Source organism: Haliotis asinina, chromosome 3, assembly GCF_037392515.1.
Source record: "Haliotis asinina isolate JCU_RB_2024 chromosome 3, JCU_Hal_asi_v2, whole genome shotgun sequence".
Classification (NCBI taxonomy): Eukaryota; Metazoa; Mollusca; class Gastropoda; order Lepetellida; family Haliotidae; genus Haliotis; species Haliotis asinina.
The window spans coordinates 55,928,641-55,956,498 of NC_090282.1; the positions used below are offsets into that span (position 1 = coordinate 55,928,641).

The 27,858-nt window shown below is 39.2% G+C and overlaps 3 protein-coding genes across 3 annotated transcripts in view; 2 read left to right on the plus strand and 1 right to left on the minus strand.

The window, feature by feature from the left end:
* LOC137278200 (uncharacterized) overlaps nt 1-27,858 on the minus strand; it is a 250,335-nt gene that overhangs the window by 113,710 nt on the left and 108,767 nt on the right. The window lies entirely within an intron of this gene.
* LOC137278190 (uncharacterized) lies at nt 532-11,818 on the plus strand. Its single transcript, XM_067810387.1, has 20 exons — nt 532-670; nt 2,220-2,359; nt 2,881-3,295; nt 3,500-4,357; nt 4,457-4,611; nt 4,905-5,024; nt 5,116-5,238; nt 5,458-5,529; nt 5,827-5,945; nt 6,113-6,217; nt 6,581-6,670; nt 7,081-7,200; nt 7,301-7,502; nt 7,993-8,139; nt 8,383-8,471; nt 8,732-8,802; nt 9,086-9,177; nt 9,961-10,120; nt 10,298-10,377; nt 10,525-11,818. Exons 2-20 carry the CDS (start codon nt 2,230-2,232, stop codon nt 10,527-10,529), a joined length of 3,153 nt encoding a protein of 1,050 aa, XP_067666488.1. The 5' UTR covers nt 532-670; nt 2,220-2,229; the 3' UTR covers nt 10,530-11,818.
* Nucleotides 15,257-27,827, plus strand: LOC137278924 (uncharacterized). Its single transcript, XM_067811423.1, has 22 exons — nt 15,257-15,503; nt 19,912-20,401; nt 20,552-20,607; nt 20,805-21,465; nt 21,671-21,793; nt 21,900-21,961; nt 22,055-22,150; nt 22,461-22,580; nt 22,674-22,796; nt 22,919-22,993; nt 23,309-23,430; nt 23,932-24,036; nt 24,257-24,352; nt 24,911-25,033; nt 25,329-25,551; nt 26,055-26,201; nt 26,426-26,517; nt 26,610-26,683; nt 26,882-26,961; nt 27,169-27,319; nt 27,640-27,713; nt 27,811-27,827. Exons 1-22 carry the CDS (start codon nt 15,257-15,259, stop codon nt 27,825-27,827), a joined length of 3,357 nt encoding a protein of 1,118 aa, XP_067667524.1.

The following is a 27,858-nucleotide window of genomic DNA, read 5'->3' on the forward strand; positions in this document are numbered from 1 at the left end:
CTTATATATCCACTGACAGTTCAGCTTGCAGATTCCCCTGTAACCCTAAGATGCACACGAGTATCTTAGACATTACATTTATCAGTAATCATTTGTTTGCAAACTGATTGAACTCAACTGGTTAGCATTACATATCAACACAAATGCACATGATGTGGTCATGTGTGCGTGTCTGTTGCTTTCTCAAAACAATAACATAACTGTTGCACGAGATTATATATGACTCATTTAAATGCAGTCCACCATCCAAGGACGTAGTGCCTATTACATGATTGGTTCAAAGTGTGTCGGCATTTTTAGCAAAGCACTGGGAAAGGTTATTTTAGAATATACCTTGTGTATGTCTCATAACGTCCGAGATCTGGCCATGACCAGATCATTTCATTTTCACATATTCATAAAACTAAATGTAATTGTCAAAAGAAATAATGTCCAGTTACATTTTGGTGCTGCTGGCCATGTTTATGGTTGAATATTGCTGATTACATAAAAGCAAATGGCTGCTCCCTCAAGTCACACTGACCCTGCTTTAGCTAACACCACACCAGGAAATTGAGACTCCGACAAACACGAGTGATGTCACATGACAGCTATTTTTAGTGCGTTTGGGAAAACCGGATTGAAGTCAATACATACCAAGCAGAGTTGGGGTACACACAGGATGGCATGAGTGAGTATTGTTATCCACCAACCTATGCTTTGTCGAACTTTGACTTGAAAGTTTATTTCTACATCGTTGAGTAGACAGAATCTACTTTGGGGCACATAGTGTAATGAGTGTCATGATTCTCGTACATATAGACAAGCACCAGGGGTGTACGGCCACATCGGCATGGGAGGTAACTCTGTCCGTCCTAAACCCGAGAAGGGCTGTTCTGCATTCTCATTCGTAAACATTTGCGATAACATAACATCCTCATATCCAAACATTTTCTTTGCAAAAAATGCATGCTGTGATATTGTCACACCCCTATTTTAAAACATTTGTTCCCGCAGTAAATACATGTCAGTGTTACTATCACATCCTTTTTCGTTAAAACTTTCCATGTAATAAATGCATGTTGTGATGATATAACAATTATATATGAAAACATGTTCCGTGCACTAACCACATGCTGTGAGAATATGACGATCTCATATCAAAACGCCTTCCATGCCGTGAATACATGTATTAATATTCCATCCCATCTATCGGAACTATTTCCATTCAAATAATACTGTGATATATAACATCATGTTAATATATCACACCATCTAAACATGATTCAGTGACAAACATGATGTCCTTTAATGCATCACACACCATCCAAACATGATTCCCTGACAAGATGACGTCCTTTAATACATCACACCATCTAAATATATACGATAGCCTTTCCGCGAAAACCTGGTGTCATCACTAGTTCATTCAAAAAGAAAGAAAAGAATTTAATAAACAAACCTAAATGGGTTATATTAATGACGCTTCATAATAAATTCGGAGATTCACATTTATGCGTAATGCTGTGCATCATAGGTGTTATTATCTCTGAATAACAACCATCTACGATGTCAACAACTATCTTAGTTTTGATTCGTGGCTATTTAATGCACATTAGAAAATATGAGAAACTACAAGACTTTTATGAACCAAATCGCTTTGATTTTCATTTCCATCTCCTTAAGATTGGACAACTCCGCAGATACCTTTCTCATGACTCCACTAAAATGTTAGCTCACTCGCTTATCATATCATGATTAGAATAATCTAATTCCCTGTTATATGGCATGTCCTCAACACTATTTCCTACACTGCATTTTCTCCAAAATACAGCTGGTAGGATCATTATCAGGACAAGTGTAATGCTCTTCCAGATCACATCAAGTTATCAGAAACGCCATCAACATTTTGGACAAACTCAAACACTCAACTCTTCAAAATTGCCTACGACTGTTAACACAAGAGGCACTGTGTATACATTGTGTACATGCTGTGGAACCTTTCAGCGCTATACAATATGATTAGATTAGATGAAACTGGTGGAATAAATAATTGATGGACTGACTAGAACATCTATATTCGTCTTATATTATGTCATGCTGTTATATTTACCACATCCCGCAGGGAGAAACTTTACATACAGAAATATGATTCGGATCGAAAGCTATAATATTTAGGACACGTGAAAAAATAGTGGAACACATCTACATAATCTAAGGCGGCAGTGTTCCCTTTTCAGTAAGCACACCATGGACACTTTGCATTTCCGAGAATATCAGAGAGGAAAAATGGTTTCAAAAAAGGAATCATTTCCCGATGCTGATATTCATTTCAACGAGGTGTTGTCAGATGCAATCAGGCGAGGAGAGAGGATACAAGGTACGACCAGACATGATCAATTTTGATGCTGTCAGTAGATATATGGTACTTCGATACTGTATGACGATTCAGTTCCTAGCGGAACGAGAGAGCAGCTATCTAACTTTCGAGATATAAGGCCACAAATTGAAACAATTCATAATCGAAATAACTGTATTCTTTGGACACTTGTTTGCGAGAAACGATCACACAATATTTTTCGACACAATGCTAAACACTTAAACTCAGCTTAAAGTGAAATGATAGGCCCCTAGCGTACACTTTATGTAAATACATGTTGTAATAATACGATGTCTTAAATTATATGTTCATATCATAATGTTAACATTAACATAATTGTATCAATACTTCGAAATTAAAATACAGGTTCATGCTATCGCATGATGCAGTAATTACTTAAGGATTATACATTTCTTTGTAAATCTAACATTACAAAACTGAAATGAAGAAAACAAACATTATGGATATACATGTACATTTAATTTTCGGATATTCAACAAATTATTCGTTTTCGGTTACAGATACTCTTGCCTGTATCCACTGGAAAGAATCTCTTGACTCAGTAACATCAACACTAACCCTCACACAGCCGAAATTTGAAGACCCTGATCGAATTGATGAGGAATTTTGTGAAGCCATGGTTCGGGATCCGACTCAACTACACACCTTCATTCGTGATGTACATAAGCACCAAGCAGTCAAACTGATCACGGTTAAGGTCCATCCCATTGCTTTCACATTTCGCCATTTAGAGAATGACCTGTTCGTCAGATGTGCAAAGGACTTCATGGATGCTATACGCTGTCTTATTTCAAACAGCGTGCGTTCAAAACCTGAGATCAAAGCAACTCTAAAAGTCAACAGAGACAACAGAGACACTTGTACTTCTTCTCATCTCGAATTTTGGCTGCACAGAACCGGTAGTCAGCCCACCAGGTAAAGTGATATCCACGTGTTACGTCGAAATGTAGTGAGTATCTTCTCCGTCTATCTTCTCCTCCATAACCATATGTTAAACAATAATATATTACTTGCTGGCTAGATTTATTGGGAAGTATATCTCACAAGTGTGGAATAATATGTCAGTATACATCCTTACACAATTATGAACGTTAGTTACTTAAAATGTTCATTTTACAGTTATTCCATGGCGGAGGAAAGAAACACACAAAATGAGAGTGGAATATCCACAAAGGAGAGGTTTGCTGTTATCAATAGAGAAATGACGAAACAAAAACATTTCATTGAAAGTCAGTTCGCCCTACATAGACAGCAGAATGGTGAGATTATTTCCACACTCTCTCGTGTATTGTGTACACTCCAGGCAAGTTCAACCAGTGATGAAATTCGAAAAGTCATAGCTGAGGAAAAGGAGCGTTTGACACAAAGTTTTCAAGGTTTTGAGAAGAATGACGAACCAAGATCAACTGTCAAAGACGAATCACAAACTGAGTTGGCGAGTCACACGTCGCCTTCAACATTAGGATCTGGTCATCAGCTACAACGGAATGGTCCCCATGACTTCTCTCCAACTGATTACGGGACTCAAAAGAATCATGGCTGCACCCATGAACCTGTCCACAAGGAAGGCAGATCAGAATCAGGCCATACAAAGGGAAATGACGGAGCTACTGCATCAACTGCAGATGAAACTAGTCATGCATCAGTTTCAGAGACAAAACCAGAAAACAGTCGGAACCCTGAAACGTCCGGTACCATAAACACAGCGCAGAAGAGTGGCGGCGGTAAAGTTTTAACAAAATACCCTAGAAAAAATACTCCACTGTTTTCCAGTTCAACATCAAGCAACGTAATGACACTTGATCGATTGAAAGCACGTCAGGAAATGTCGGGGTACAAACCTTTTGGAAAAGGAGAAGGTCAAAAGGTTAAGACACTCGCTAACTTGAAGGAAGAAGAAAGGAAAGAAGGTGGCGAAAAACATCTACATGATCCCGGTACAGTCGACAGGGATGATGTCTTGAAAAGTGTCACCAGGTAATTCCATTATTATGAAACATTTCAGCGTTATCATATAATAATGTCACACGATAAACATGTGAACATTCTTCTGTGTACGTTTGTTTTATGTTTTAGTGGTAGATTGTTTGTGCCCATTACAAAGGAAAGGACAAGCTCTGGCCAATCGTCGATACACATACAACGACTGGAGTTAGATGTCCAGAGTCTTATAAGCAGTAGTCCAGATGACACAAGGTTGTGGAGAGCTGTTGAAGACATATATCAGCAAGGTACGCTGTAGATATGTACACATCCAACAGCAGCTTATGCCAGTGTCGTACTTGCCCTAACTTATAACAAACGGTTATCTATACATTGTATATTGTACGAGCGTACGCTTTAACCACAAGGCTATGAATATATATGTGGGTAAATACACAGCCTTGTGGTTAAAGCGTACGCTCGTCACATCGAAAGCTCGTTTTCAATTATCCACTTACATACTTGTATACATAATTGTATAATTTGTGAGGCCCAGTTGTGATGTGTATTAATTGTGTCCTCTTGGGTGCGTTTGTTCCAGATGACGGATCCCTCAGAGCTGAAGCAGCATTGGACACAGTGTTTTGTCTGGACACGTCTGGCAGTATCAGTGAACAAGCATTTGCACAGATGAAGGATATTGTCCTTGACTTCCTTACAGGTACTTATAGTTAAACATGCTAAACAGTTAAAATATATCATGTGAAACAAATGTTGTAGCGTGTGATATTTGATACTTTTCAATTGAATAGGTATTGAAGAGGTTGCTGAAAAGTATGATATTGAGGAAAACGTCGCTTTAGTGACATTCGGAGGAAAGGCTAAAGTAATACACCACCTTTCAAATGACTACGCAAGTTTGCAGGATGCTCTTGGTAAGTCTGATGGCAATATCGGGCTAAAAATACAAATTTACGTATTTATGGTTTTCAAGAAAACTTCAGCCATCTTAAAATGTTCCCACCTGGCATACCATTACCATATATAGTAAAATTCCTCTCTTGAGTATTTACACTTCTATTTAGTTTGAAGCTGAAATTTTAAAGTTAATGAAAGTCTTTCATGTTTCAAAATGAACATTCATTTTTCATCAGAAAAAGTAGAGCGAGGAGGTCCTTCTCCACTTCTCCAGTCCCTGCTGGTTGCCCTTGCCTGTCTTTCAAGAGGTGTGTAACTCATAGTGCCACTTCTGATTTTTTATCCTTGTGATTCTATATGTAAACATGTCTTCACAAGACCACGGAGATACGAGTCTATCAATGTATCTACTACACATTCAGTCATCGCTGTCTATGTTGATTTGAATGCAAGGAGCATTGATATATTTAACTATTTAAAACGTCCATCTTCTAACCACCTTGCTTGGCTTTTGTGTTTTAGTAAAAGTGTACTGACGTTTGCTCGTGTTTCTGTTTCGAAAACATGACTTTGTCATGTGTAATATGCAGATATTGGTTTTCTAGGTGGCATCTGTAATATGGGAGGCCTTTTGGTTCCACCAAGGATTGTTTTCATAACTGATGGATTGGCATCTGCAGAGTTACCAGAGACTTCGCGGGATACAGTGTGCCCATCTGATAGAGTATGATATCTGGACTTTTGTGAAAATGTACCTTATAGCCTGATCTATGTTGTGATATTTTGTTTAGAGTTTCTTTTACGAGTTGATTAAAGAAGAATTGATCTCGACACACCAGAGGGACATCATGTCGCACTGGGTAATAAACAATTTTCTATATTTGTCTTCAGGATAGAATGCGTCTCATTGGTGCAGTTGGACAATTAGGAAGTGAACATGCAAGAACATACATAGCAAGTCCTCTTGTGTGGATCCCTATCGGGGAGGCCGACAGGGTGAGTCTGAATTGGTGTTTCCAGTTAAGTTTACGACACTGCATTAACGCGTAGCACAACATGCTATAAACTTTGGTGCGAATGCTCCTTAAAAAGTGAAAACGTATTACCTTATGAATTTTGTCAGCAATAAAGAACCACGAAAAGCCAAGAACATTGTGACATTGGTTGGACTCCTTACATTGTGACATTGGTTGGACTACTTACACGTGCGTAGGCGTTCGGTGATGTGTGTGTTGGTGTGGAGGGTAAGAAGTGGTGCCGAGGGTAGGGTGACAGGCGGGGGTTGGTCATTGATCTTCAATATCATTGAACACTTATGGTAAGTTTTAACAATTACTTCATATGTTTTCAACTATGAAGACATTTCTCGAATCGATGGTGAAGCTGTGCCACGGAAAACTGATTGAAGGAAAAGACGTGAAAACACTTTGCAACCACCAACGACTTCGGGTGAGCAGCGGCTAAACATATGTAGACTATGTTTGGAAATTGTAAGTATAATTTATCGGTGGATAAGACTTTAGTGGCAGCATACACCGAATATGATTATGGTTTGTTTTAAAGTGGGTCTGGAGACCTTCAAACATTTCAAACAAACACGTTCGCACTATTCTGATTTGCATAGAAGGAAAAGAGAGTAAAGTACGCGTTTTTTTCTTATCATAATAGTGTTTAACAGCAATAACCAGTGGTCATCGGGAAGTTTATTTAAGTTTCAGAATCTTAATATCTACGTATAAAAGAGACAAAGCAACACACAACCGCAGAGGACGGCGACCTGCATGACTTGTGTTAAATGTCCCATCTTGGGCTCATTATGTTACACATCAGTGAAGTATAATACGGTTTATTAATTACAGAGGATAGCGAGTAATGTTTTGGTCTACATGAGACGTCAGGATACTGATTCAGATAACTTACAAAGTGAAATGGAAATGGTGATCGACGCCTTAGGCGGTACTTTGACAACATCAGAAAAGGTGAGACTAGCCAGTGTGCATGTTCCTTGTTGTATGTCTGGACTTCGGAAAGGCGATTTAATTGTATAATTTAGTTTTTCACACTACCCTTTCCTCTCAGGAAGAGATTACAACATTGGTAGAAATGAACATATACAACGTAGAATCTGGCAATCTCGGAGCTGTTGACAGTTTTGATAACATCACGACAAGAGACAACTTACCCCCACTGGGCAGCAGGGTGGTCCGGGGTCCGGACTGGAGGTGGGGGAACCAAGACTCGCAGGGTCCCGGAACAGTCATCAACCATGATGCAGATGGCCGTAAGTACAATTATAATAATCAGTTATCTTCGGGAAGCAGTTGGCAGTAAACAGTGTTTTCATTTCATCTGGGTTTGTTGCTGTGTCTGTCTTGTTCTCCTGTTCATATCCATGAACATACAGTCAACAACACACAGCACATAACAAAGCGCTCATATTTCACTCTGTTGGAAACACAGGTTGCCCTGTCGCCTAAAACGTCTCTATTACTAGAGCAGAGTTGGGCAACCGTTGAGCACGCCAGAGACATATGGTCGTGGTTTCGAACCGGGTTTCACGCAAGATATGTTTCTAGGCTGGTAAGCACCATAGTCATTCATGTGGGTTTTATCTGCGAGGTAAACGTCCATAATTTACATCACTTTATTCCCTCACTAGGCTGCCATGGAGCGTCACAATTGGAATACTCGGTTTTTGGTGAAGTTAGGCGTGTATTGCTCTTTGAATAGTTTGGTACCTAATGCTATTTTCTAAACCTCTGGAATTTCAGCCAGTGTGTGGGTCTTATGGGACACCGGTAATCGGAACGTTTACAGATGCGGCTTGCAAAACGAGTTCGATGTCCTGATTGTGGATGACCAACCGCGGATATTTGGTGACAGCCATAGAGTTGAAATAGGAGCACAAGTGGAGCGAGGTAAACGCCTGCAATTGTTGAAGTTAGTTCACCAAGAAAACATGAGATGAGGAAATGAGGACGATTCGTGCGCAGCATTAGTCTGTATGTTGCCGAAATATTAATCTCCGACCAAGCGGGGACCTCAGTTCTACACATGGATCTACTGTAGTGTATATGGGATGTCAACACAGTATCTTGGAGATCTGATATCTTTATTGGGCATTTAAGCATTAGTGTCTATATAATGTTTTGTTGTTTGAGGTCCACACTGGCAGGAGTCGTATGGGAACCAGGATGGCGGGCCTGGGAGTCACGGAGTAGTCATAAGACGCCAAGGACAGAGAATCATGGTGCCGTCTTTCTTCTTGACTTATGCTTATGTTTCTAAAGAATGCGAAAATTCTCCTCGCAGCTAATCAATCTGAGATGTTGTTAGAGGTTTCGTCTTCCCATCAGTTATATCTTTCCGCTGTTGTCACTTATTCATTAACTTTTTCCGCTGGTATCCTAACGCTTTACAAACATGAATGTCATGTCCCAAAATGGGACATAAAGTATGCAACATGTGTATAATGCACGTGTATAAATATCATATGCATGTTGTTCGTAGGTGAGATGGGAAAATGGAAGCATCCACAAGTACAGATTTGGGGAAAACAATATGTACGACGTGGTAATGAGGTGTGCTCCTTTTACTTTCTGTGTGGTATATCGCTACGTCTATTATGTAAGTTATCCCAGCATCGATGATGCCAGCACTGCAATTTTCGAAAGTTCCATGACTCTTCTAATGCATATTAGTGTTGTCTTTTTTCCATTTACTCATTTTACTGAGTGTAAAACCCATTAACGGTCTTCCCCGCCGTGATATTGCTGGAACATCGCTTTATGTGGGGTTAAACCATACTCACTCACTTAACTGTGTGTCATGGTGTTGAGGGAATACTGAAGTTTGTAACTTCAGGGACCCCTTTGCCTGTCTGCCGGAGAAGACTTCCCTACAGTCAACCAAGAAGAGTGATACCAACCTCTCTCTCGGTCACCCTCAACATACAGGTGAGATTGAGTCAGTCGCCGAAAGGTTCTGCATGAGACTGTCGTACATGAACAAGCTAACTTGGTTTCAGCTGTGTACAATATCCATTAGACATACTTCTCTCATTCAACGACATCCGAATCAGTATGAGGTCCCCGCATCCCATGCTCTAAAGACACAGCTAACGAACTCGACAGGTCAGACTGCAGAATTGTTCCATGCGATTGTATTCAATTTGCATAGCTCGATGATCACTTGGTCAGGTGAAATGTGTTACTGTATCGGGTGAAATGTGTTACTGTATCAGGTGAAATGTGCTACTGTGTCGGGTGAAATGTGTTACTGTATCGGGTGAAATGTGCTACTGTGTCCGGTGAAATGTGCTACTGTATCGGGTGAAATGTGCTACTGTGTCCGGTGAAATGTGTTACTGTATCGGGTGAAATGTGTTACTGTGTCAGGTGAAATGTGCTACTGTGTTGGGTGAAATGTGTTACTGTATCGGGTGAAATGTGCTACTGTGTCCAGTGAAATGTGCTACTGTGTCCGGTGAAATGTGTTACTGTATCGGGTGAAATGTGCTACTGTGTCCGGTGAAATGTGTTACTGTATCGGGTGAAATGTGTTACTGTGTCAGGTGAAATGTGCTACTGTGTCCGGTGAAATGTGTTACTGTATCGGGTGAAATGTGTTACTGTATCAGGTGAAATGGGTTGTTGCGTCAAGTGAAACGTACAATATATATGTACACATAAATGTGTTAATGCGTCAGGTCAAATGATTGTACATTTTGTTCTATTCAGAAAAGCATGGCCGACCGGAAACTGACAGGCCGTTTGTGTGGCAGAGGAACGATGGACATCACGGATGGCAGGACTATGCGGAGGCTGAGAATGCCAAGTTGATGACTGAGTACAAGAAACGGCAGATGGGGTCATGTCTGCTGAGTAGGAATGGCCAAAGGTACCCTTGTCCACTTATCTGTATGTGAAAATATCGAAAATTGATAACAATCATTAGAGCACGGCTTTTGCTTATGCATTTTTCCTACAAGGATATAGGTTATTTATATACAAATTGCGGTGTTTTGTTTTGTAATTGTCATGTTGAAGAATAATGATATATGTCGGCACATTTCAGTTTCAGAATATCCTTCCGAAACAATATCGAGAGATCTGTGGAGGATAACACGACCGCAGACATACGAAAGAGGTTCACCGGTGGGCAGATTTCCTTGTCTTACAAAATGCATCACAATATTATTGTAGCAGCCCGTTCACATTTGTATAGATAGCTATTTCCCTGTGTCGTATCAAATTGTACATTTGAAAGGATTTACATAATTCCAGTCCTTGTTCTCATTTCAGATTAACTTTGGGTTGTTCTGGACGTGGGGCGTGTGAGGACTGATTGAAACAAACAAATAACAAGCGTTTGTAAAGTGGATTTTGAAAGATCCAGCAGTGAATACTAGTTTACCTACGATGACATTTTTTTCATTAATATGATTTGAGTAATCACTTCTTCTTTCTATCATGTATATGCGACTCCTGGATCATTTCGTGTTTAATTGTGCTTGAGTAAAGTTTTTTGTAGATCATGTGTACACTCTACCGTCCTCCGCAGATCGTAGATACAATGCATGTCAATGAAACCAACGGGGTGGACAGGGAAAAGAGCATGTAGAAATGATGACAAGAAAGTGTATTGGGTTTTGTCAGATCAGATGTATGCTCAGTACCACATGCATACGTTCGGGAAACGATGATTGGCTTTGGGTGATCCAAGATTGATGTGTTATTTGTGAGACTGAACCTGGGTACTGCAGCAGAAAGTACTGGAGACGATGGAGGACATGGGTGTATATGAGACGTTTCATATATATATTCAAATAGTTTGAATAAATATACGTTCCCTAAAATTTAATCCAGATAATAGGTCTGACAACTCTCCAAAAATATCAGATCAGATAAAAATGCTGCCAGTCTAGAATTTTCTGGACTAAAAAAGCAACTGAAAGGAAAATTTGAGAAAGGAAAGCTTGGGCGTCGCTATTTTGTCAAACCAGAGCTCCAGGAGGCATCGTAGGCATCGTAGTCTATGGCCTACCATGTCTATAGGGTGCTTAGTGATACACTGTTATGCGTACAAGTACTCTGGATAAATTCGATCGCTTGGCCAATGGCAAACGAGGACAGAAATTGAGGAAGAATAACTTCTTACATTGTTAGAGTTTACCTCATACAGTAGAGTGGATTAAATAGAATACATTTCGCAGTAACAGCCGGGCCATTGGGCGACTGTCCAGGAGCAAATCAGACCTTTGGGCAGGAGGGAATTTGCAACGCCCATCTACTCAACTTCATGTGCCCTCTTTTATTTTCGGAGACAACACACAAACTCCATTCTGAAATAACGTTAACCCTTGTAGTTTTTCATTTATACATATGTTTGACCCTAGTTCACCATTAACGGAATTATTCCATACTCTGGCTACACTGTATGTTATACTTGTGCACAATGATGTGAGGGCATAACTGAACATAATTATTTTTATATGAAGAGGTGAAGATCGACATCTGTCTAAAACGTTTTCTGTATGCTATGACCACTCGCACATGTTGTAAGACACAAACTTCAATAAAACAATGTGCTATTGGAGAACAGTTGTTTCAAATTATAACAGTACCCACATAATATTATATGGTTAGCTGACCTTATATAGAGGATATTATATGAGTGCCTATATCATACCATGTTTACGACAATCTTGCCTAAATGTTGGTATTTCCCGAGCGAGAGACGAGGGATATACCGATATTTAGGCAGGAGTGTTATGGGCACGAATAAAATATTCTGTTTATTAAGTCGTTAAACTGAGGAAAATATACCCAAATCTACTTTCAAACATGGGCAGGCTTGCCGCCGTCGCCGCATGTAGAACGCAACGCCACAGACGAACCGTGACGCCATGGCATTGTTCATGACGTCACTCTCCTATAACAAAGTGATCGCATGAAAAATATGAACCGCGATATGTTCGCCCTCCTAAGTAATAATTTCGAAAGTTCTCAATAAATTTACAGAATGCCATTATTTTAGAAAGTGGTCAAATGTAACATGTTATATTTCGGATTGCACTACGTAGAGTACAAATTCTAGTAGATTTTTTCAGTTGCGTCCCATCCGGGATTCGAACCTACACCGTCAGAGTCAAGCACCTAATCGCCAGCACACAAAGTCACCCACCTAATCCGCTCAGCCACCTCGACTTACGCTAATGAAAGTCGGACAACTGGTAGTCTAAACTGCGGACTTCCTGTACTCTACATTTGTCGGTAAACCATTACAATACTTTGGCAATGACAATGACAATACTTTATTGCCACAAGGGGAATTCTTTATATTTGAAAGCGATCACATAATTAAAAATTGAAAATGACATAAATGTTCAGAAAAAAACCCAAGCAGTATGAATACAGAGCATGTTTGTGAAATGACTAGCCTGAGAGGCGGTCATTCCGAATTTACAGCACATCATGTATCTATACTCAAGTAACTATGTTTCAAAAGCTAAGTTCTTATCAATACAATTTCTATCTTAATAGTCAACCAAACGACATGATAAGATTGGATATATTTGGATGATTCCAGTAAGAACACATTGGGAGAATAACTATAATTGTAATTACCCATGACTAGATATATTTATAACCCTCATGCCTTGTACGCATAATTAAAGCACGTCTGATGGAAATAAGCAACTGTGTGAAAACAGGTGTAGGCATGCTCCCATAAGACAAATCTACACAATTGTTTCTATCTCTACGCTACTATTGTGATGCTACTTCATGAGAATAAACCACTCATTCATCCAGTAAACCACTTTTTCATTATTACTAATGAAAGCATCAGTAAAGTAACATTCACTGTATCGGATTTTAATTTAATTTTCGACCAATTCTTCTACGTCATAAAAAATTACTACCGTTTGGAAAACTACATTTTCGGGACGACCACTCTGATTTCATACCAAAATGGTTATGCCTGCTGCTAGACGACTAAATTACAGATTAGCAAAGTGAGTTCTCTAATATGTACGCTTTCACTTTCCCTTATTTCTCTCTTTCCCCATCCTCACCTTCTTCAATCTCAAGTTACCTGTTTATAACGGCATCAAATATTGATAAAGTGTGACATGCGTTGTGTTATCTTTGCGTATTATCTTATTTGATACCTTTGATGAAATGTGAAATGCTATGCACCATTATTAGTATTAATAATGTTTTTTTTTAAAAAAAGAAAAGAAAAGAAAAACGAATGGTAAGTAATAGGAAACTTGAATAGGAAATACATAATATGATTGAAAGTGTAACAGTGTGGAAACAAGTCAGCGCATAACCTCCGGTTAATTATAAATAAATAATAAACCTCCATATGTCTCTCCGAGCATTATATCTTTCAGCTACAACGTTTGGTTATATTGAGTTGCATTGGGTCACCTCGACCAGGATGAAAGTGAGCATATCCGGGGGATTACACTTAAGATCGTTAAAACAGGCAACTTCCCGTGTAGCTGAATGTTCGTTATAGAACGAACAGGAGACAGTGAAAACCCAATCCACTTGATATCCAAGTAGGCTTGTGAGTATGTTTAGAAGTTTGACAGTATTTTAGCATGGCCCTTAAACTCTCAAATGTCTCAAATGTCATATGAAAGTTCTGATTATACTGAAAACACGACTAGTCGATACAACCACTGTACGACAACCACCCGGCAGCAGTACTTGGTCCATGTGGCTTTCTTATTTGACTTTGAACTGTGGAAGAGGTTAAATCAATTTTGGAATGTTCTTAATTCGATCCATCCTTTGGTTTCTTTTACCATGGAATTCGACCAAAATGAAATTTCATTTTTGGACGTAAAAGTTATAAAGCAAGGCAACCAACTGAAAACGATATGTACTACAAACCGAAGGCCACGCATCAGTGCCTGATATTACCCGAGACACACAAAAATAAATATTCCATATGCAGTGGCAAGAAGAATATGTAGTATTGTTTCGAATGTGGACATAAGAGATTAGAAGAATTGGATTTATCGAAGACAAATTTATACGTAACACTAAGCAGTCTAAAATGAAATGAAAAACTAAACATAAAAAAACTGAAACAAATTCTGTGTCCATTTAAATATTCATAAGATACAAACACTTGATGTGGAACTTGTTCCTTATCGTTATAACAGAGCCCATCTACAGTATGGTGATCTGACCCGTGCAGGTCCCGGGGTAGAATAGGCCTTCAGCAACCTATGCTTGCTATAAAAGGTGACTGTACTTGTCATAAGAGGCGACTAACGGGATCGGGTGGTCAGGCTCGCTGACTTGGTTGACACATGTCATCGGTTCCCAATTGCGCAGATCGACGCTCATGTTGTTGATCACTGGATTGTCTGGTCCAGACTCGGTTATTTACAGACCGCCGCCATATAGCTGTAATATTGCTGAGTGCGGTGTAAAACTAAACTCACTCACTCGCAATGGTGATCTACCTTCAGTTGTTGGCGATAAATAGCCAATGTTTATATTGTATTGTCCAAAACAAGTTTTATACTTTTCAAAATATTTGCTTGCTAGTTTTAATATATACTTTTACTTTCTTCGTTGACTGTATTTAGCGCTAGTTTTAGTCACGATATGGCTGAAATATTGCCGATGTGACTTTAAATCTTACTATCCCTATAACAGACAGTTGGGAAAGTGAATCAAGCTGCCAAAGTCATGTAAAAAAACTAACTATATTTGTTATCTGTCATATCCAGTGATGATCTACAATATTTAATCCTTAGATGGACATGTACATTTGAATCTATAAAGTAGATCTAAAGGTGTGGATTAGTTATTATCAACCAGATAGCCATTCCTGAAAAAATCGTCAAATCTCTTCTTGATGCATTAACCCATTTAGGAATGATTTCTTCAAATAACACGTCAACGTCAACTTGGTTGATGTCATTCGTTTGTCACAGGAATGTGGAAATAAATACAGAGAGAGAGAGAGGCAACTAACCACACAAGCAAGGCAACGCACCTCACAATGGAGTCTTCTGATGAAGAGTTTATAATCGACATACCGCCAGAGCCATCTGCTAACAGTAGTAATGACAGGAAACACGAACATGGTGACACTGACGATAGTAAAGGAAATCAGAAAATGGGACGCCTTATTTTCCGAGAGACAGTGGGCACTGATGTTAAAATGATAACAGAAAACTGTGACGTGGTGGATATCAACACAGACCAGGATGCTTTGAACATGTTGACAGCGGGAGACAAGATAACAGGTCTCGCCATGAATGGTGTGCTGTTTGTAATTACCGAGATGGTCTCAATATATAAATTAGCAACGTCATTTTGAAAAGAAAAGTGGTGAAACCATTTAATTTACATGTATATCTAGTTTTACAATACACAGTGGGTAATGAGTTTTGAAATGTTATGTTTGCAGCTTAAAAGGAGCCAACAATCCAGCAATTATTATGTACGTCTTATAGTGTCTAATTCAGAACAACTATCGTCCAAATATTTCTAAAATCCCCAAATTATGTAACCAAGTCATATGAGACCTATTTGTTATCATTTAATCTGCATTCTTAATCTGTATCACTACGACAGTGTACAGTGTCTTGTCAGCTACCCTGTTCCTTTTTGTCACTACCATTAATTACTGTACATGTATATGACATTTATGGCCTTTGTTGGCCATCCCGCTTGGCTGTGTCTGTCATCACATCAACTGTAGAAGGAAGTGATATTGTTTCTCTATCTGTCCATTGTTGAATCTTTATATATATATATATATATATACTCACATCTCTACTGAGTGTGAGGAGTCCGGTATTTCGACTGTCTGTGTAGGGGCCACCTCGAGCAGGATGATGCCGCTCGTAGGTAACTCCCTGGGGTTGAGTCTAACTCCTCTCTTCTCATTCGTGTCTACTTGTTCATGTCATGTCCTGTGGAGCCAACTAATAATGCGATTTCATACATTTATAGTTAACAGCTTTACATGTTTTGGGGTTGTTAAACATCCGTGGTGATTGATTTGAAATTTTAAGTCGAACATCATTATTTAACGAGGAAAAGGACTATATCCTTAGAGTGATATTTATTGTACCGATAGTATCTGATATGATTTCAATGGAGTTGAGTCATTTATAGCTATGGTTGTATTTCATGGAAGCTGTGAATGATATTTCATATAATGTTGTTATCGTAGAATTACAGTTCCCTGATACTATTCTGGACCAGAAACACAACATGCACAGTTATATTTTATCAACAAGAGGTGATCTCTGTTTAACGATACATAATATATGTTGGGGGACTGCGCCTAAGGTTTAAACTGTATCTAATAAAATCATTTTGAATCCGTTCTTTTGCTTTTACATATTCAAATCCCCATATTTCGCTGCAGTAGAAGCAAATAAATCAGATCGATAGAAGTTACATTTTATAGACATCAATATTTCGTAAACACTTGTACAACAAATGCATTGCTTTATTTGTCTGGGTTGTATTAGAGTTTCTATAGTTTCGATACGAGGGGCTGTTACAGAAAACAACACCAAGGCATTTAGAGTGTTTTTAAGCTCGACCTTATCTTGGCCAATCATAAAATCACTATCTCCTGTTGGGTTCTTCTTACCGAACATTACCATTTCTTTTATGATTATTTATGGTTAATTTGTTTTTTTAACAGTAGTTCCAAAACACTCTAACGAATTTTCTAATTCTTTTGGATTATCTAATAATATGACAGTATTGTCAGCGGGTAGTAAAAGAAGAAGTTAAACAAATGTGTTCACATTATTATCATCGAATGTTGCTGTTTTCTAAATCATTTCAGTATAGTGCAAATAGCATGGGGAGATATAGTTTCTCCTTGTCGTACACTATCTTTAAAAGAACAGTCTGGAAGAGTTGGCCATTGTGTTCTGATTTAATACCTTGGACCGTCGATTTGATTTAACATGTTGCCATACATATTGTAATTAATGAGTTCCTTCAACAGAAATGGTCTGCAAACATTATCGAAATCATCCCTAAAATCCATGAAGGCACAAAATATTTATGCTTATTTTTTGGCAATACATCGGAAATAGTACGAAGTGTACATCTGTGATCAATTGTGGAAAAAAGTCCTTCCTGAACCCTGCATTGTTAAGCAGTAGTACCTTTCTGCCAAAGTGGTAACTCTGTTGTTGATAACAGGGGTAAAGAGTTTACTGATACAGTTAAGAACGTTTTAAGACATTTCATGCATGATCGTTGTCACATTTTGTAAATATTGGTTTTATGCTGCCCACTAGTACTAGCCGCTTATCGAGGAACACACCCGAATGTAGTACAAGATTAAAAAGGTTTCCATTCATGGGGACAAGTATTCAATTTGAAGATTCAATATATTCATTGTACCCATTGTCAGAACGACAGGCTTTGTCATTTTTAAGATCGCCAACTGCTTTTGACATATATTCTTGTGTAATGAGTATGATGCTTTCTTCATTGATGTCGTCGACAGCTTCATCATCTACAGCCTCGTCAGGATCGTCGTTAATCTCAGTGAAGAAAGCAAAAAGTCTGTTGAGAATAACTTGTTCATCTGTTGTTGTTTGTTTTCATAAAGAATTTATGACTTTCCAAAATTCTTTCGGTCAACTTCATTTCAAGTAATTGTTTACGAAACGCTTTATTTGAGTTTTGGGGACCAAATTCCAGCGCTTTTTTTTGTTTTTTGTTTGTTTTGTTTTGTTTGTTTTTTTGCAATATTCTTTTTGTATCCAAACCAAACAGATTCTGAATGCATGTCTGTTTAAACTTTTGTTTCTAAACCAAATGGTTTAATAGCAGATTCCCATAATAATGCACACTTTATAGGTCGAACTATTAAAATCAGAGGTGGTACGTGTCTCATGAGAAAGACAGGCTGCTTATCTCGGATACTAGGCTTGGTTTGGCTTCGCAAATGTAATTGGTTACAGCGTTAGGTGCCTAAAGGGTTAGGGCATACTCAAACTTCAGATATCATTTTTGGACATTTTTTGCAATAAAATTAAGGAAAATGAAGGTATCCATTTTTCCTCACTGCTTTCGCCTGCAAATGTGAAGTAGAAATGGCTGACAATGTGTTGAGTAGTCATTGTGGAAAAACTTTTTTATGTAACGGCAGTTGACATCAAACCTTGTGACAAAGTTTCACCTTTTTAACAAAATGATTTTTTTCTACAAAAATGGCCATTTCGTTACCCTAAAGTATTAAATAAACTAAAATAAATCTGTTATCATAAACATTTTGACTTATGTTTGCTTGGTTTTGGAGAATAACTTTACACATATAAGGCATGCTAATACTCTATCTAATATAGAGGCTATAATATTACATATATGCAAGACGTTACAGACGTGTGTGTATTATGTAAGTAACAGTTGAGCCATACCTTTTGACCCACACACACTTACACACGCGCGCACACACACACATACACACGCGTACATACACACATACATACACATACACACACACACACACACACCTACCTACCTACCTACCTACCTACCTACATACATACATACATACATACATACATACATACATACATACATACATACATACATACATACATACATACATACATACATACATACATACATCAGTTACCTGTATCTCTATACAGTGTATCACATACTGCCTGTAAAGTCTTGTTTATAGGTAATATTGTAGCCTCTATACAGTTAGGCTTCTCTTTGTATGTTTTCACCTTACTAACTTTATAGAGCAAAACGGGGTCATTTCAACCTGTTGATTTGAGCAGTATAAATATAGCAGTGGGTGTGACTCGGTGACTTTTAGTATACGATGACGGCTTGATGTCAATGAAAAACTGAATCGGTTGTTAGAGCAACCCAATACAAGGAAGTGTTGAGAAAAATAGCTATACAGACATATCATAATAATCAAGAAGAGTATTGTGAATGCACATTCATATAATATAATAAATGTGTGCAGTTTAGTTGATGCTGATCTCACAGGCAAACTTTAGCGTAAATGGGCTGCGTAAATGGGTTGCGTAAATGCGTTCTTACATGAGAGCGAAGCGAGCAAAGGTTGGCAACGTACTTCGCTTCCATTCGAACAATATTTTTCATGTCAAAATAAGATATTGCCATAATCAAAGGTATACAGTCACCCATTTCTCTACTTGGTTGTGCTATCATATTTCAAACCCCATGTGGAACACTTACTCACGTGAAAACTATTTTATTCAACATTTTAAGCGCAACTCGTATATCAGACCGTTCTTCGCCTCCAGTCCCCCTTCCAGCTTCCGCTTCGACTGAGTAAAGGAACAAGAGGATATTATTCCATATGGAATGGTACAATTAGTCAAAATGGTATTTTTTAAAATTTCTGCTTATTCCTGTTCCTTCACTCCTTTCAACCGGACGCTGGCAGTGGTAATGGAGGCGAAGAACGGTCTGATATACCACGAGTTGCGCTTAAAATGTTGAATAACATAATTTTCACGTGAGTAATTGTTCCACATGGGGCTTGAAATATGAGAACACAAACAAGTAGAGAAATTGGTGTATACCTTTGATTATGGCAATATTTTATTTTGACATGAAAAATTTTGTTCGAATGGAAGCGAGGAAAGTACGTTGTCTGTTAAATTGTGTTTCTCATTATAGATGCTCACCCTTTTGTCACACTGACTTGGACTTGTCTGACAAACAAGCCACGATCCTTCTTTCAAGTCCACCTTCGCGCAGGATCGAAAACCATGAATGCGGACATTATCTTTGGCTTAATTGAGAACAATTACAAGCGGCTGCGGGAACTAACAGAAAAGATTCACTCAATCTACCGAGCAAGAGTAACATACGTACAGGATAACCCGTTTGGCTTTGGGCTAGCTCATGAGAGTACTGTAAACTTGGATGAAATTGGGAGTGTGATTGAAGACTTGGAACGAGATGTCCAAATTGTCTTGTCTGCATGTGCCAACAGAGACATTTCACTGGAACTAAGTTTGGACCTCAGTGATTCATCTGAGCCAACTTATGATGAATGCAATACTGAGGCAGACAGTACTCCAGTCTCTACACAGCCAACGAACCAAACCCGTTCTGGTGGTGACTCTGTTCTGGCAAACACTGCTGACAACGTTGATGAAATTGGGTATGTTGTGTACTTGTTGCCACGGCTTGTGAAACACATAAACGCGTTATGCCCATTTATCTGTTATACTACTAGGTTGATCACGCACGATGTTCAATGTCAGCATATAAACCCATTGGTTATTTCACCCGTTAACATTTGATGTTTAAGGTGTGCGAATGAAGCTGGAAACCGGAGTACAGTGGTCGATTCAATGGACGACAGTGGTAACACTTGACATGTTAAAATTACATTTCTAATTCACGACATAGATTTGAATATGAATTTAAATTTACGTATGAGCTACATTAAATGCAAACTTGGGTCGTCCCTATTCAAGGTTTAACCTGCCAACATCTTCAGTGAAAGATGCAAATACGATGTCACTAAACCCGTCATGCTTATACATCTATGCGTATTGCAGACATTGAAACAGAGAGGAAGTTTGAGGATATTGAGGAAAATGTGGAGGCCCAAAGAAGCGTCATTGAGGCGAAGTTTGAAGAACAGCGGGCCCAGAACGAGGAGATTAACACCACGCTGAAAATGCTCATGTCCTTTGTACAGCAGAAAATAAGCAGAAATCAGCCCCAGAAAGGTGCCGCTGAGTCCCCACATCCGTCTGGGTCGAATGATTTAGGCACCGAAAGCGACACACACCAGGCATCTGTCTCAAAGGAAGGTCAATCTGACATTGGTGGAAGAGAGAAGGACATTGTCATTATGACTGAAATGAATTCTGTATCTTCAACGAAGGAAACCGAGTTTGATACGCTGGAACAGTCGGTCCAAAATCAGAAACAAGATAATACTGACCAAAAAAGCATTACCTATCAACATGTGGAACATGAAAACCAACAGAATATGGAAAACCCGTCAGGTGATATTCCTTTGAAACTGGATGAGAAACTGTCGGAGGATAGATTTGGACATCCTTTGTCGAATGTAGAAATATCAGAGGTGCCACGTCAGGAAGGTCCATGGAATCCCGACGACCGTGTATATGATGTCCTTTTCAACAGAGTATCACCCCTGGCGAATTCCGGGAAACAGGAGAAACATCCGTCTGATACTGATGCAAAACGGTGAGATCTTGGGTAGTTTATATGGTAATGATATTAATTAATATGATGATTATAATGATGAATGCATCTGTAGATCTAGTAATAACATGCTTTTGGTTGCATTAGTATACTAACCAATACAACAATGATATAATTTGTTGTTATATATTCAACGTAGGTTTCTCAATCATTTACATGGATCTAGAGTCTAGAAATTTTGCCCCAGACAAGAGATGCCCGAGTCAAGCCAAAGCGCAGCAGGTGGTTACAGACTTGACCCAAAGTTAATAGCTGTGGCACAAGGCAGCGCCCTCATACCAACTCACGACAATAAAGCTAGTGCTTCACGGTAGGTTAATTCCTCTATTACATGGAATATATTGCCAGTTATGCTATCAGAGACAAATAATGAAACAGCTAAGCTTGTTTATTTGATTTACATTCTTTTATTACAGAAACAGCAGGCCACAACCACAGCCACAGCACCGTCCATCTCAGGTTCCAGGACCTCAAAGACGTAAGAAAATTTCATGTATCTTCCGCCTGTTATGGCTAATAGTTGACAAACAGACGCATTTAAGGTAACACAATATTGCTTTGTTAATTACAGGAAGAGCACAAGACCTCTTGAAGATATTTGGAATAGGCGGCTCATCCCCAGAAGTACAACGACTGATACAAACAGTTGAGCTGGCAATGGTCGACGGTATGGCCATGTACACGAATATTCACATACAGTAATATTGCTAATGCCAACTTTCATTAGTATATATGAGAGGTCGTCATGCTTCACATCCCCATAAATTGTATTGTTCTGGTAAATCCAAGTGAAAATGTGTCAACAAATCAAAAAACTGTGTTTAGTGTCATCAAGCTGCTGCCGATATTTGGTCTTTCTTGTCACTTTTGGATTCAAAGGTAAATATAATATTTCTGTACATACTTATATCGTTATGTTTACAGAGCAAGGGCGTGTAATTCCTATTGCATAAACTTTCCCTTGTATATTCCCACAGAGATCCCGATGCCTCCAAAGGCCAAAGCCCTCGACACGATCCTTTGTCTGGACACTTCAAGCAGTATGGGGCAGAAAGGACTTAAAGAAATGAAGGACATTGCTTTTGCATTTATTGACGGTATGTGGACTCAGTGTCGGTGCGATACATACGTGTGACTACCTAACAGAACTGCGAGTTCAAATGGTAACTAAATACCATGTATTGTTTCAGCCTTGGATGATATTGCGGTGAAGCACAACATCGAAGAGAATATTGCTGTTGTGACATTCGGAGGACGTTCAAAAATCGAACACCATTTGAGCAATGACTATACCAGTATCAGAGACAAAATTGGTAAGATATACACGATATACGTTGAAATCATTACTGAGTGCTAACAGGAACAACTGTTAAATGTCTGTTAGAATTGTCGTACACCAACAAAGTAGAGATGCCTTCAAATATTTCTGTCCTAGATAAACTTCAACTTGGCGGTCGATCACCACTATTTGAAGCACTTATGGTCTGCCTCTGTGCCATCAATGGACGAGGTAAGTATGTTTAAAAATACTTACATGATTTGTATACACTGTGTTTGTGTATATCTAAAGTGTCACAGTCATCTGATTGATGTATGTGTGTTAAGGCACGGTAAGTCTAAACCTCGCCTAATTGTGCGTAGATCATCTGATCAGCTAGTGTCCAAATCATCAGGTTAGTGTGTAGGTGTGATGCTATTACCCGACTAGTTTATAGATGTAATACTTTCACGTGCCTAGTATATAGATGTAGACATTCTGTCATCGGATACGATCTGGTGTTGCACAACAAACAGGACAATGTATCGCTGAGGCTCTGATTTTCAGCGTATGCGGTGGACCTCTTTGGCATCCGCCGACTGCAGCCCCGGGTCATCATAATCACAGACGGGAAGGCCTCCGATGAATCTGAGGATGGAACAGGTGATGTGTACAAGGTTGATAACAAGGTAAGGGAGTCCGTATAGCTGTGTCAGCATTTTCGTTTCACCGAGAGTTCATTTGTTGACATGAGTGAGTGAGTGTGTTTAGTTTTACGCCGCACTCAACGTTATTCCAGCTATATGGCGGCGGTCTGTAAATAATCGAGTCTGGACCAGACAACCCAGTGATCAACAAGATGAGCATCGATCTGCGCAATTGGGAACCGATGACATGGTCAACCAAGTCAGCGAGTCTGGCCACCCGATCCCGTTAGTCGCCTCTTACGACAAGCATGGTCGCCGTGTTATGGCATGCATGGGTTGCTGAAGGCCTATTCTACCCCGGGACCTTCACAGGTCTGTTAATATATTTGCATAAGAAATCATAAACACATGGCTATAAGTAATCACGCTTTCCACAACAACCCTTTTATAATGTCAAGTACTACTGGTAGAATAACTGTATAATTTCTCTGAGATCTTATTTTCCGAGATAAAGCTGATAATAGTTGATAATCTCTTTTTAAGGCCAAGCTGCTCATCATTCAGTTGATGCAAGAATTTGCGGCCAAGAACAATGAAACAATGTTTCCTAGACCTTGGGTGTGGATTCCGGCAGGAAATGCCGACATGGTACGTGTCTTGTCTTGTCTTGTCAAGTCTAGTCAGCAATGATCTTTGGCATTGACTTCATAGTCACATAGGTGATTTTCAGAGGTCATAAAACATATTTGATATGTATTATTAACTTGTTTATAAATTCCATCCCACATATGCCGGGTAACAGTTGTAATGATCATATTGGTACCCGGAGAGGTCAGGTTTCATCGTGTATATGATGACGTCATTTCAGTCATTCCTAAAGTCGCTGGCAGATATGGGAAAGGGACATTACATGGTGGGCGGTCTCTCAGTTATACCGAAACTGAGTCAGTACCAGAGAACACAGGTAACAGGATCTGCAGTTCCATTTTCCTCGGACTTTGACAGAAGGTTACGAAATAGACTTTTCTCATGTTTACTCATACCCGATTTAAGCATATTTTTCTCACAAAGGCGAAAGGTATTGGGAACATGTTATCCAACTTGTAATATCCACTAACTGATATTCCATGCATGCTTTTTGTCAATCTTATTTATTCTAGGAGTTTATAGAGAAAATCTAGGAAGGTCAAAGAGAGAGGAGTGGGAGGGACACAACTGATGTCATTACTGAAACCGTTTTGATTGATACATACAAGTCTGGACACGTCTGAAAACATGTTCATTCTGTTGAATAGTCTTGCTCGTACTCATGGTGTTAAGGAATGATACATTTGCTCAGCAATATCCCCAGATATATTACTGCATCTGAAAAGGTACAATTGGAACTGACCAATGGTTCCTACATAGAATATGTCTACGTTTATGCAAACCGTTCACCTACACAATTATCATCGAAATAAATACACACTACTGTTTGTATGATAAAATGCTTGCATCTGTATCAGTTTGTTTGATCGTTCAGATAACTGTGAGCAAGGTGCTGGTATATCTCCAAAGACATCTTCTTCCTGAGTCAGGAGACATTCGTCAGGACATTGAGGCCATCATGGGGCTACTTTTTGGGGGCATGGCAGAGGAGTACAAGGTATGTTAGGCTCTCACATGCAGCCCGATGGTCCTGTTCCCGATTGAATGGCATTCGGAAAAGCTTAAACAGCCTTTAAGTTTAGTGTCAGATACAAGTGAGGTCCGACAACTGCTGGAATAATGTAAAGTGGGGTAGCCATGAGGGTACAACGTACACTCGTCACGCCGAAGTCCCCATATGGGCATAGTTTGTGAAACCCATTTCTGGTGTCCCTCGCCATGATATTGCTGGAATACACACTCTTGTATGATGCACTCACTGAATGAACGTTTGTTCCGTAACTACTTTGTAGACCGAGGTTATTGAGAGTGTCATGGCTAAGCTTGAAGGGAAAGAAGGAAATGGGAATGAAGACCAGGGCGCTGATGGGTTTGACGATATAGTTGAAGTGGATAGCCTTCCCCCCTTAGGGACTAGGGTGACCAGGGGTCCGGACTGGAACTGGGGGAACCAAGACACAGAAGGCCCAGGCACAATCATCAACCATCATGAAGGGGAAGGACCATTTGGAGGGAGTAACCATAATTTTCATTTGTGTTGCTTTCGAAAGTGTAAATGAATAATATTGACAAAACCGATAACGTAAACTCGTCGGCATGATATGGTAGTTTAGCATTGTGTTATGAGGAGGATGAGGATATGGCTTGCTACGACCTCCAAAACGTCTACTTTGCACTTTCTACAGCTGTCTCCTATCAGTGCCTCTACGTTGTTACTGAAAGTATTAATTAGACTGCTGGTGTTGTATTGAAAATATGTACTGTCGTCAACTTGAAACTTGTTTGTTTATTCAATATACAATTGAAAATCATAAACTTGATTGTGTTCTATTTTGCTGGTTTAAAGGGAACTCACAAGTGTTTTATCTCAGTAATTTCTAAACCGTAACTTTGTATTTACAACAGGTACATTAATTCATGAAAAATAATTCCAATCTGCCCATGTCACGGCCAGAGTGATACATGGTATTCAACCCTCAGACGCATTTTGTAAAACATTTTGTGATGTCTCTGTTTAGATTTACTGTATGTCCAGTGGGACAATGGGACTTGTGTCGAGTATATGTATGGTTTAGATGGTCGATACGAAGTATGGCCAGCCCCTGATCAGCCCAGACTAACCGCATCGGACATGCTTATTGATGTGGGGTGTGAGGTCACAAGAGGTCAGTCTGTAAAGTGTTAACATCACATAAGTATATATTTCCACATGAAACAATGGTGTGAAAAAGCTTCGTATAATACTTAAGTAAACGGACAATTATGACACACCTTAAAATTGCTTTGTTATTATTGGCACTGACACATGAGCTGTTTGTGTATTTTAAATGACTGTTTTTATTGTCCTAGTGTCGCTATGAAATATTGAAACTAATCACTCTTTCTGCAGGGCCTGATTGGAAGGACGACTGCGGCTGCCAGGATGGAGGACCTGGATGTGTTGGTGTCGTCATCAGAAAGAATGACCAAGGGATGGTAAAGGTAAGATGAAATGGCTACGGAATCTCTGTCAGAGCGACTTCCTCTCTCGGTAGATTAAAACCAACATAACAACCTCCATTGCATCTCACCAGGTTCGCTGGAAACAGACCTGTTACATAGGCGCATATCGATATGGTGCTGACGGAAAACTGGATCTCAGTTTAAGGTACTGTTCTTCTAGCTACTTCCTGTACTACACAAAATACACAACATAATATAATGTATATTCCACTGTATCAGGGAATCATTGGAATCACGGTGCTCTGTAGTGGACAGTTATAAATAATAACAAATATATATTACTGCGAAGGAACTACACATTTTCTCGGAAGTAAAACTGTGTTTAGAACGTATATTTTTCCAGAGACCCGGGTGACATACTGACTGAACTTACAAGATCATATCAGAGGAAGCTCCCTACCAACATCGAGGAAGACACACAAGGTTAAGTGATGTCAAAGTTTGAGTGATCACAATATGTCCACCATGTCAGTCATATGGTTGAGAATATCTTTAGCAATATATCCCATTATCACACACTCATATAACATTGTCAGATACAGCAGTCAGACGGCCTACTGTGCAGTGATAACACATGGCAAGTATCTGATGCAGAGGTTGTCAACATCTGAACCTTGTGCTATCTTACAGTCAAGGTGCAGCAAAAGGGTATGTGGGTGTGGTACTGGAAGGACGAGATACAACAGTGGCAGAAATATACAGAAGATCAGCAGAAAAGGCTTGAAAACCAGTATCAAAAACGGCCTAATGGGTCATGCCTTATACAGAGGAGAGGTCAAAGGTAAAGAAAAGTCTGAAACAGATTGCTTTCTTGATGTAGTCGTGATTGCTTTCATACCCCACTCTAGGATTAAACGTACGTATCCTGTTTGACACTGATGTCAGCTCACTCAAATGAGACTGATCAGTCAAAATTATTACAAATTAGAGATTGGACTGATTCCACCTGACTGACATTCGCTTGACTGCAAATGCTGTGTACACATTCACACATACGTATAGATGCATACACCTGCAAAACAAATCACACACACGCATACATACACATGCCAAAATATATACATGACTATAACATTAATGCATATGTAATGATGTTTATAGTTACAGAGTACTCTTCAAGGACATGGTTGAGGAGGATTTAAGTAATGAATCCAGAAGACAAGTGAAGAGAACATGTAAGTGATATTTCTGTTGATCGCTGAATGTATTTCCGAACAGAATCCAAATTAAATCCTGTTTGACTGTTAATTTTTGTGTTACATTCATTTGCAGGTGCAGACGAGAAGTGATTCTATCTTGCTGTATGAAGATGTCTTAATG